At 58.1% G+C, this 10,992-nt stretch overlaps 2 protein-coding genes across 2 annotated transcripts; both read right to left on the reverse strand.

The window, feature by feature from the left end:
• Window positions 1-1,044: 1,044 nt before the first annotated feature.
• LOC133217180 (histone H1.8) lies at window positions 1,045-2,762 on the reverse strand. The gene is made up of 5 exons (XM_061362404.1): window positions 2,725-2,762; window positions 2,305-2,588; window positions 1,686-1,784; window positions 1,520-1,642; window positions 1,045-1,446 (listed from the first exon to the last, which is right to left on the reverse strand). Exons 1-5 carry the CDS (start codon window positions 2,738-2,740, stop codon window positions 1,045-1,047), a joined length of 924 nt encoding a protein of 307 aa, XP_061218388.1. The 5' UTR covers window positions 2,741-2,762.
• Window positions 2,763-5,258: 2,496 nt separating this feature from the next.
• Window positions 5,259-8,975, reverse strand: RHO (rhodopsin). Its single transcript, XM_061362532.1, has 5 exons — window positions 7,804-8,975; window positions 6,790-6,958; window positions 6,536-6,701; window positions 6,070-6,309; window positions 5,259-5,712 (listed from the first exon to the last, which is right to left on the reverse strand). The coding sequence occupies exons 1-5, from the start codon at window positions 8,162-8,164 to the stop codon at window positions 5,593-5,595; spliced, it is 1,056 nt and encodes a 351-aa protein (XP_061218516.1). The 5' UTR covers window positions 8,165-8,975; the 3' UTR covers window positions 5,259-5,592.
• Between the last annotated feature and the right edge of the window lie 2,017 nt (window positions 8,976-10,992).

Below are 10,992 nucleotides of genomic sequence, written 5' to 3' on the forward strand. Positions count from 1 at the left end.
GCTCTGCTCCATTACTGCTGCAGCATCTTCCCCCCTGCCCTGGGCACGACGAGAGTTTCAGCTCCATTAAAGACGGATCAGCGCTGCCAAGGCTGAAGTTTAAAGAGAAGTTAGTTTGCTCAGCTCTTGCTTAAGCCTCAGAGCAAGGCCAGGAGCCTTGGAGGGCATTGGCAAGGCCAGCTGAAGATTAGCAAAATCCTCTTTAGGAAGAGAGTTTTACTTCCACTGATTTACTCCTGCCCAGGAGGACTATAACCCTTTCCATTATCAGGCTGACCTTCAGAAAGGCTCTGCTCCACACAGAGCAAGAGAAATTCGGGTACTTGAAGCTATTAAATGAAAATGCTCCTACGTTGATCTTCAGGAGCCAGTAAGACAGGTTTAGAGGTGGGAGCTGTGCCACAGATCGGTAACAAGAGCACAAGCAACACTGCAGTCCTCAGCAGACATTCCAAACTCCTATTTTGAGCCCTAAAACACCCTTACCTTCCTCATACCATGGTGAGAGCCCCAGCAGTTGCCCTCACACTGGGGACCCTTGCCCATGGCATGTACCCGGACCTGCTGCACTCCTGTAATCCCAGCTCAGCCAGGCATTAACACAAGGGCAGGCAGGAGGGCAGAGGGCCGGGCACCCACCATGGCCATAGCTGAGCTCCACAGTGTCCCAGGTGCCAGTGTGCTGTGTCCTGTGGGTCCCCACATGGGCTGTTACCCACCCTGGGGCTCACCACCAGCCTGCACCACACACACAGCACCCAGCATTCCCTGGCACTGCAGGCCAGAGCAGGGGACATGGGGACACCTGGGCACCTCTCCAATAGAGCAGGCAGCACAGTGCCATGTGGGATGAGGCCAGGAGATGGGAGTGCAGCAGCAGAATCCCATGAGTGGGGCAGCAGTCACACTATGATGGGAATGAAGCAACTTTATTAACAGGACATTAACAGAGAGTTAAAACCTATCCTGGGAATAAACCCAACACAGACCCCAAGGGCCTGAGCCCAGCTGGGTTCCTATGGAAGAGGGGCTGTCCAGGACACACTATGGGGCCTTCTTGCCCTCTGGGAGAGTCACTGCCTTCTTCAGGCTGGCCTGCCCCTGGCCTGCTCCCGTCTTCACCCGGGGCTTCCTCACCTTGCCTTCAGCCCCCTTCACCTTGGTCCCTTCTGGCTGGGCTCCCTCGGGAGCTCCTGCTTGGGACCCATCGGGCGCTCTTGGCTGGGCTCCATTGGGCACCTTCCTCTTGCTCTTTCCCACTGGGGTTTTCCGTGGCCGCTTTGCCTTGGCGCCCGCAGCGCTGACACCGCTGTCCCCTCCTGCCTCCTCAGCACCTGGAGCCGTGGAGGGCCCTGAACGCCCCTTGCCAGAGCCCTGGGGGCGGCCGACAGCTCGCGGGGGCTTCGCTCCATCACTCCTGGACTTGGCTGCTGCCGGTGGGGGGTTCTGGGGAGGGAGAGAGCACCTCCAGCTACTGCCACCAGCCCCCCCCCCACACCCCCACGCCCACCATGCTCACCTTCGTGGCCTTCGTCTTCGACTTCTGCTTCGCCGCTGTCAGCTTTTCCTCCACGGCCCCTGCAGGATGGGCAGAGGATGAGCCCAGGCAGGAGCCCCTCCTGGGGCTGGGGCACCCCAGGGCCTTGTGGCACCACTGACCCTTTACCTTGCTGCAGCACATCTGCCATGAGCGCCTGGTCAGGCTGGGCTGGCTTCGAGGGTTCTCCTCTGTCAGGATCTGCCTGGCCTGGCAGCTTCTTCTGCTTGAGCATCTTGGGGGCTAACTGGGGGTGAGAGAGGGGTGGAAGTAGGGCTGGTGTCCACCGCGGCCCTACTGCAGTGGGGCCAGCATCCCCTGCTGACCATGAAGGTGCCAGCTCCACTGCAGTGGGGCCAGCATCCCCCTGCTCACCATGAAGGCCCCAGCCCCACTGCAGTGGCACCAGCATCTCCCAGCTCACCATGAAAGCCCCAGCCCCACTGCAGTGGCACCAGCATCTCCCAGCTCACCATGAAAGCCCCAGCCCCACTGCAGTGGCACCAGCATCTCCCAGCTCACCATGAAAGCCCCAGCCCCACTGCAGTGGCACCAGCATCTCCCAGCTCACCATGAAAGCCCCAGCCCCACTGCAGTGGCACCAGCATCCCCCTGCTCACCATGAAAGCCCCAGCCCCACTGCAGTGGCACCAGCATTCCCCTGCTCACCATGAAAGCCCCAGCCCCACTGCAGTGGCACCAGCATCCCCCTGCTCACCATGAAGGCCCCAGCCCCACTGCAGTGGGGCCAGCATCCCCCTGCTCACCATAAAGGTTCCAGCAGCTCCTGTGGCAGTGGATTTACGGGGCCGCACCAGGTCCCCACTGCTCAGCCCCTTGCTCAGCGTCACCTTCACCCAGTACTTGAGGCGGGTGGGATCCACAGTGGGGTACTTGGCCAGGATGAACCTCGTGATGGCTGGAACAGAGGCCCCCTTGTTGCTGTCCTTGGCCTGCAGCGCCTCGATGACCATCTGCATGGTTGAGGGGTGCGGAGCCCTCCGGCGCTGGGCCACTAAACCTGGGTGCTGGGCTGTGCCAGCAGCTTTGTCTGCAGGGAGAGAGACACCTCATGGGACCTGGACCCCGAGGGTGGCAAAGCCGCCCAGGAGCTGACTCACAGCCACCAGAGCCTGAGCAGAGCCCCAGTCCCACCAGGACCCCGCAGCAGCCTGAAAATCCCTTACCCAGCTGATGCTCCATGGCAGCACACACCAGCACCCAGACCCTGTTGTCAGGCAGCTCCACTGACACCTCTACCCTTACTCAGCCCCGTTCACTCCCAGCTAATTTATCAGAGCAGCACCCTGCCTGCAGGTGCTGTTAATGAGCTGCTAATTACGGTGGGAAGCAGGTGGCTGAGAATCCTCTGCAAGGGGCCAAGGGGAGCAGGGCCCTGTCTGAGAAGAGGGTTTGGGGAAAGGCAGGAGATGGAGGGACATGGGGTGATGACCCTGAGCATACAGGGTAAAGGGGTCTACATGCTGCTTGGAGGGTGGTGAGGAGCTGGGATTGGAGCTTGCTGATGGCACTCGCTGTGGGGTGAATGGGGAGGCAGCCGGGGCCCATGCAGGACCCGTTCCCAGTGTGCTGCTGGGATGTGCTGGCTCCCTTCACCTGAAGAAGCAGGGTGATGCACTGCCAGGGAGCCTGAGAACAGGGGAGGGGGGAAACGGTCCCACAGATGAGAGGAGGAAAACAGCGAGTTGCTTTGCTGGACAGTGAATGCAGGAGCAACGCCCGCACAGAGCTCCAGGGGTGCACTCCCCACTAGCACCTCACTTGCCTTTGGCTGCCAAATCCCACTGTGCTTGGGGGAGAGCACTCCCAGCCCCACAGAGGGGCAGCCCCTCCGTGTCCCTCCATGCTCCCTCCATGCGGGCTCCTGGCACAGCAGCCACCCGCAGCCACAGACAACATGGGCCAGGTATGAGCTGAGCCCCTGGCTGTTCAGGGTCCCCAAGGCACCCAGGGCACTTCTGTGTCATGGCAACATTCAAAAGAAGTCATCCTGTGATCCCATGGACACTTTCCCGGCTGGATACTTGTGGTGCTCTCAGGGTGAGCCTGAGTAATTCACTGATTGCACTTTGGTGCAGGAACAGTGCCCATGTCCCCATTGGGGACCGCTGTGGTCCTACACAGCGCCGCGTCAGTCCCTTCTTTATGGAAGAGGCACGGGGCTTCCATCCTCACCATGGGGGAGAGCTGCAAGCTGGGATTAGATGACACTGGCCGGGTCACGGCCCGCCTGGTGGACGTGTTACTGTGCAACTGTACGTGCAAAGCGCTGCCCAGAAGGACCTTTGCCAAGGTCTGCACCCACCTGCTGAGCCCAGCGACCAGATCCTGGCAGGGGACCGAGGTGCCAGCAGGAGCAAGGAGCTGGGAGAGGCACCCAGGGCCCAGCTCCACCAGCACGTTCACTGCTCCATTTCCAGTCCATTTCCAATTTCCCAGGAAGGGGCCAGCGGGGACACAGGAGGGCTGCAGGGGCTGGCGCCATGCGGGGTTGGGAGCATCCCCAACCATCTCCTCCTCCTGCATCTGGCCATCACCTCTCTGGCAGCTCCATGATGTTTCCAGCACCGGCTTGGGCTGGCAGGGGGATTCCAAACCCTTGCTTGTCCCTACCAGCAGCAGCAGCAGCCGTAGGGCTGGGCATGGTGTGGTGCGATAACCCACAGGCCTGGAGCCAGGCCATGTGCTGGGTCTGGTTCTGTGACAGTGAGAAAGCCAAGGTGCCAGCCTTGCCTCATGGACAGCAAATAAACACCCAGTCCTTCCTCCTCTTCCCTCCAAAACCAGCTCCCAGATTTGAGGTACATGAATCAGGCATCAGCCTAAACACTGAATTATTCATAAACCTCTAATCTTTAGATTTCACTGAATATGCAGAAGTATTGATAAAAAAAAAATAATGAGAGAATTGTACTTGCAAATTGCTCTTTATTAAAGGTTTAACTTGCATGGGCTCTATATGTTCCGTATTAGACCTTGCAAAGCTGCATAGGATTAGAAATCAGAGAGGATAATAATGTACAAAAATAGTTTCAAATGTTGATAACACTGAACAGCGAGAAAAACATCTTATTTGTATAACTGAGCTAAAAATAAAAACGAAGAACACTGCTACAATTGCCGAATGCCATCTTGTAGTGCTCAAAACATATGTCGACATCTCTGAGCCATATGCTCCCATGTCTTGCTGCTACAGCGCGGAGGGAAGCTTAGCGACGCGCCCGTGGATCCTCAAAAGCACAAGCACTGCCCAAAACCTCCTACTTGGGCTGGTGCCAACCTGAGCGTGGCGCGGGGCAGGGTGGGACCAGGGGAGGGCTCTGCTGGGGACACCCAGCCGGGATGTGCCGAGGGTGCCGGCACCGGGCGCGTGTGGATGCGTGGGGCGCCTGCAGGGGCAAGCACAGCGCCCTCCCGGGCGCATCTGGCTGCAGACACACGGGGCTGTGCCCTGCTGTGCTGTGTTGTGCTGTACTGTGCCGGCAGGACCCCTCCGTGCTGCCCGCTCGCTGGGCAGGATCCGCAGCCATCACCTCTGCGGCATGGAGGGGCCTGACTGCACCGCACCGTGCCCTGTCCCTGCTGCGGGGTGACCGAGCCTCGCAGGGCTCCTGCCATGCCGGAGGTGGGGCAGAGCTGGAGCGGGGAGCACCGGGCAGGGCTGGCGGCACCTCGCAGCAGCCGAACCTGCCGCGGGCAGCACCGGCCGGGCCGTCAGGGTGGGAGCGGGGAGGGGAGTGCGGCTCGGGCCGTGCACCGCAGGCGTCGGAGCCGGGGTTTGCCCTCGGAGCAGGGCGCGAGCGCTCAGCGAGTGAACAGAAAGGCGGATTTACGGCAGCGGAGCTAAAGCCTTTGCATTTTAATTACAAAACGTGTGTACACATTTCCAGCCTTGTGCCCAGGGTTCCTAGTGCAGGAGAGAGGAGCCCACCCGCAGGGCCCGCAGCGGTGCAGCGGGGACGGGCGGTGGCAGGGACAGGTTCGTGCTCCCGAGGCGGTGACGCGCACCCCGAGGACCGGCCGCGCTGCGGAGCCTACGCGGGGGAGACCTGGCTGGTGGAGACGGAGGAGGTCTCTGTCTTGCCCGCAGATGTGTCCTCGTCGCCCAGCGGGTTCTTGCCGCAGCAGAGGGTTGTGATCATGCAGTTACGGAACTGGAAGAGAGGGAAGCCTGGGGTGAGGCAGGCGGGCCCCGCGAAGCTGCCCCCGAGCCCAGTATGGAAGCCCCGACCCTGGTGGAGTGTCCTTCCCCGCTGCCTGCCCTGCCTGCTGCTCCAGGCCAGCCGGCACACAGCCCCAGCTGCTCCAGTGACACAGTGCCTGGCTCATCTCAGCTGGAAGGGGCCATGAGATGCGTGCAACACTGGGCTGCCCAGTTCCCCTCCAGCATGCTGGAATAAGATCACCTGGAAATAACCCCCCTTCCTGGCCCACTGGCACCTCAAGGTGCCGAAACTCACTGCAAGCAATGAGACACAAGAAGGGAGGTTGCCTGGCTCCTGGCCGGTTACCTGTTTGTTCATGACGATGTAAATCACAGGGTTGTAGATGGCGGAGCTCTTGGCAAAGAAAGCCGGGATGGTCATGAAGATGGGCCCAAAGTCTGACCCCTGGTTGGTGAAGATGTAGAAAGCGACGCTGGCGTAGGGGACCCAGCATATCAGGAAGGCGACGACCATGATGATGACCATGCGGGTCACTTCCTTCTCTGCCTTCTGGGTGGTGGCAGACTCCTGCTGCTGGGCAGCAGCCTGTGGGCAGGAGGAAAGGAAAACACGGTGAAGCTGGGGGATGCTGCGCCAGCACAGGATATGGGGTCAGGGCTTGGGGTGGTTGAGCATCTGATGCTTCCCACTTTGTGGACAGCTAGTCTGACACCAAGGGTCCTTTCTGTCACCAGCCTGGCGCCTGGCGTGGGCCCCCTCCCAGCACTCGGCACAGGGTGGCCCTGAACCCCCACCACTGGCAGGTACCCACCTCCTTGACGGTGCAAACCAGGTTCCCGTAGCAGAAGAAAATGACCATCAGTGGGATCATGAAGTGAACCACAAACATGTAGATAACGAAAGATTCGTTGTTGATCTCTGGCTTCAGGGTGTAATAGTCAATCCCGCACGAGCACTGCATGCCCTCGGGGATGTACCTGCGAGGAGAGCGGGGCAGGTCAGCACCCAGAGGAGCGTGGCCGAGCCGGCACCAGGCTCCCGCAGCCCCGGCCCTGCTGCCCGTACCTGGACCAGCCGAACAGCGGGGGAGCGGCGCACGCCAGTGCCATGATCCAGGTGAAGGCAACACCCATGATGGCGTGGTTCTCCCCGAAGCGGAAGTTGCTCATGGGCTTGCAGACCACCACGTATCTTTCGATGGCCAGGACAACCAGCGACCAGAGAGCGATTTCACCTGTGCCAGGGAGAGAGGGACAGGGACACGGGGGCTTGGAGCAGCAGCAGGAACACTGATGGCAGCACCAGGCCCCCTCGGGCTGTTGTTCCCAAGGAAGACTCCTGGCAGCAGGTAAACGTCCACCAATGGCTGGGAAAGAGGAATGAACTGAGGGCAAGCGCAGATGCAGCAGGAAGGCATGAGAAGACACCTCCTTACTGCACCGCTTAACCACAGTAACCACTTTGCTGTGGTATTTTGTGGCTGGATGCTACCACACATCCCAGACAGCACTTGCAAGCCTACAGTCCCACTCTGAGATACAGCAAGTGCCCATCATCCCAGGATTTTCCCTCGCTGCACACAGCTTCCCAGGAAACTTGTGCCCCAAGGACCAAACCAGAACCACTTCAGGCTATGGCTGAAGCCAGAGCTGAATGGAGAACATTTTTAGACACAGTTTTTATTTAACATCTGCTTCATTCCGGGCCCTGCTGGCACGGGGGGGAAAGGCAGCTTTGCCAGCCTGCACCACCATGCATGGCAGCAGAGCCCATGGCAGACACTAGCTCCACAAAACAGGAAGAGCAAATCTGTCACCTCTCAAGTCAGAAAGCAAGCCAGAGAGATGTGCAAACCCAGCAACTGCTGAATCTGCTGCTGGTTGGTTGCTTTCCATTGCTGAGCTGTTGTTCTCTGGGTACTGAGCAGCTGCCTACCAAAATATGGCAACAAAAATGTGCCATTTGTCACTTTCTTCACCTCCCACCCCGAATCCTGAGAACATCTGGGTACCTTCCCTCCCCCTCTTAAGATCCAGGGCCATTTCTAGCAGGAGACGTTTTGGTATCTGGGAAACTTACCACCCAGCGTGGCAAAGAAGCCTTCGATGTAGCACCCCGTTACTCCAAAGACAAAGTACCCATTCATCGAAGTGTACATGGTGGTCGTGAAGCCACCAAAGACCATGAAGAGGTCAGCGACTGCCAGGTTCAGAAGGATGTAGTTTAGAGGTGTCCGGAGCTTCTTGTGCTGGATGGTGACGTACAGCGTGAGGAAGTTGATAGGGAAGCCAAGCAGGATGAGCATGAACATGTAGGCAGCCAGCGCCGAGTACTTCCAGGGCTCAGCCAGGTAGTACTGGGGGTATTCGAAGGGGCTCCGCACCACCCCTGTCTTGTTGGACATAGGCACATAGAAGTCTTGGCCTTCGGTCCCGTTCATGGTTGCGGCTCGGGGGGCGCCTCGTGCTCTTCCTCAGGGGTTCTGTGCTGCGCGGGGGGTTCACCTCTCGAGTGGGGCTCCCGCCACCTCTCAGCCTTCGCTGGCACCCCGGGGAGAAGCGGCAGCGCTCACCCCTGCGGGCACCTCTTATAAAGTGCCCCCTGGGGTAAGCTGCGGGCGCCGGAGTCAGCGCGATTGGGGCTTACAGAATTATTAATCATAATCATGCGGGTAATTGGCTTTTCTGGGAGGGTATTAAGGGGACACCTGTCTCCAGCCTGCACTGCCGTTGTTGGGGACCACGGTTCATGGGTGTATACAGGGGTAGCTCTGCACCACAGCTTTCATTTGGGGGGAGCCAAACCAGGCGGCAGCTCCACTCGCAGAGCCCCACTCCTCAGCATGGCTGTGCTCCCATGGGAGCAAGGGTTTGCGGTGGGCCCGGCCCCCATGGGAGTCCTTGCACCCCATGATCCAGAGCTGGACATCCACAGCTCAATGCTGCCATTGCCTAGGGGGACATGCACCACCCTCACCCCCAAGGCCTTCAGCCCACCCTCCACTGGCACTCGTGTGCACTGCCCATCCATATGAAATGCCTCAGTTTCCCCACAGGGAGGTGCTGGGAATGGGATGCATCACCATCAGGTTGCCAGGGGATGCCAAGGCAAATGTGAATCCTTATCTTGGCTCCTGGGCTGAGCTTTCAGGTCTCTCCAACAAGCAGAAGCTTCCTTTCCATCCCCCACTAACAGGAGGGAAGTTTGAGGTTCAAAACCCCACAGCTGTGGGTTTGGAGGTTGCAGATGGTGGCTGGGCAGGGCAGGGCAGGGCAGGGGAGAGTGTTGTGGTGGGCTCCATCAGTGACAGAGGGGTGTCCCAGGCCCCTTCTTACAAGAGAAGTGGGTCAGGGACTCTCCAGAGTCCCCATGGAAAACCATCCCCCCACAACTGCCATTCCTGCAGCTCTCAGGCAGCATGAGCATCACCAACCCTGCTTCCATGTGCTCGCAGCCACATCTTTTTCTGCTGCAGGATTTGGCTGGGGAGGTTGGAACACCAGAGTGAAGCACTGACCCCACCGGCAGGTTTCCAGTGGTACCAACCTTCTGAGGCTGGCTTTGCACGTGGCTTGGGTCCTGACACTCACTTTGGTAACAACAGGCATCATTCTGCACCGGTGCTGAAACAGCTACTGGACAAGGGCACTGAAGGGAGGTTTTGGGCTGAAGCCACACTCAACTTCATTTGCCCCTTGACAAAAATCTTTGGTCTTTGCAGAACCTTGCAGGATCACCAAATCCCACAGGGAAGCAGTCATCAGAGCATCCCATGTCCTCCACGTCTCTGCCTCACCACTCAATGCACTTGACTGTGCTTGAGACGTTCTTTGCGCCAACCACTGATTGAGTCCCACGTTATCTTCTCTTTGTGTTTCAGAGGCAGCAGGGCTGGGGAGGGACCCTTCATTAGGGACTGTAGTGATAGGACAAGGGGTAATGGGTTCAAACTGAAACAGGGGAAGTATAGATTGGATATAAGGAGGAATTTTTTTCCTATTAGGGTGCTGAGGCACTGGAATGGGTTGCCCAGGGAGGTTGTGAATGCTTCATCCCTGGCAGTGTTCAAGGCCAGGTTGGACGAGGCCTTGGGTGAGACGGTTTAGTGCGAAGTGTCCCTGCCCATGGCAGGGGGGTTGGAACTGGATGATCTTAAGGTCCTTTCCAACCCGAACTATTCTATGGTTCTATGTACAGCAGGAACACAGTGAAGCTGACCAGAGGCTGTGAGTGCTGCATCCAGCACGGGAGGATGTGTCGGGGCTGCTGGAGCTCACAGGCACAAGGTGGGCAGAGCTCGTGTCCTCTTGGCCTGAACAGATTTCCTTCAGTCCTGGCCTAGTTTTACCATGTTCCCTGTGGGTTAGGTTAACCTTTGGGTTAAACATGCAGAAGGTTTAAAGGAACAAAGCACAAAGCACTGTGCTCTCTTTAAGGAAGAAACCAAGCTGTAAACCTTCACTCCAAGTGGGGAAGGTCTGAAGGGCTGAAGTGCTGGCCCTGTGGACAACAGAAGACCTGGCCGGCTGCAGCCAAGGCAGGCCACGATCACTCTGGGCAGTCCCAAAGGTCTTTCCTTTATGTTACATGAAAACACCCCCCACTCGTCCTCTCAATTAACTTTTCACACTTGTTGCCAAGGCCAGGGAGTGCCAGCAGGGAACTGCAAGTGCAGCTGTTTGCACCCCACCTTGGCCTACAAGAAGGATTAAAGTTTTATCTTCCAGTGCACAAATGTGCTACCTTAAGCTCTGATGCAATAAGCCACTGCCGAGGTCAGCAGCTGCCACTGAGTGCTTAGTGCTGTGCGTCACTGAGGAGCGGAGGGACAGTGAAGAGCAATGGCCCTGGTGGGATTTCTTGCACATCCAGGGACTTGTTACCATGGGGCAGCTGAGAGCCGGAGCGGCCCAGGGCAGCGTGGAGCTGGATACACCTTCCTGACATGAGATGTGCCAAGGGTGGCTGTGTCTGGAAAAGACCTGCACCATACTCACAGAGTTGTTTAAAGGACAGAAAGAACCTTCCTCGCTCCATCAGCTTTGTCTCGGTGTCACAACAAACCCTCTCTATTTATTTGTGTAATTCTTCCTTCCCACTACTGTGCAAAGCCAGCTCAGTCAGTGCTGGGGAACGAGCGAATTCCTCTCTGGCTCCCGTCTCCAACAGCATTGTTTATCCATGGCAATAGCAAAGTCTTCACTGCAAACAGTGACAGATGAGTCAGAAAGCAGGCGAGCCCTAATTAGAACAGAACGTTTTGAAGTG

The sequence above is a fragment of the Neopsephotus bourkii genome, unplaced genomic scaffold (assembly GCF_033783945.1).
Source record: "Neopsephotus bourkii isolate Nb327-2 ecotype Australia unplaced genomic scaffold, CSIRO-AGI_Nbou_v1 NB_1120, whole genome shotgun sequence".
In the NCBI taxonomy this organism is placed as follows: domain Eukaryota; kingdom Metazoa; phylum Chordata; class Aves; order Psittaciformes; family Psittacidae; genus Neopsephotus; species Neopsephotus bourkii.

What these genes read in the sequence shown, in the direction of transcription:
- RHO (XM_061362532.1), bottom strand. Translation starts at nt 8,164, where the DNA reads ATGAACGGGACCGAAGGCCAAGACTTCTATGTGCCTATGTCCAACAAG. An exon ending in CCGCTGTTCGGCTGGTCCAG is followed by an intron (nt 6,702 to 6,789) that starts GTACGGGCAGCA and finishes CTCTCCTCGCAG; the next exon opens with GTACATCCCCGAGGGCATGC. An exon ending in TGGTTTGCACCGTCAAGGAG is followed by an intron (nt 6,310 to 6,535) that starts GTGGGTACCTGC and finishes TCCTGCCCACAG; the next exon opens with GCTGCTGCCCAGCAGCAGGA.
- LOC133217180 (XM_061362404.1), bottom strand. An exon ending in GAGCTGCTGGAACCTTTATG is followed by an intron (nt 1,785 to 2,304) that starts GTGAGCAGGGGG and finishes TCTCACCCCCAG; the next exon opens with TTAGCCCCCAAGATGCTCAA. An exon ending in AGCCTGACCAGGCGCTCATG is followed by an intron (nt 1,643 to 1,685) that starts GCAGATGTGCTG and finishes TGGTGCCACAAG; the next exon opens with GCCCTGGGGTGCCCCAGCCC.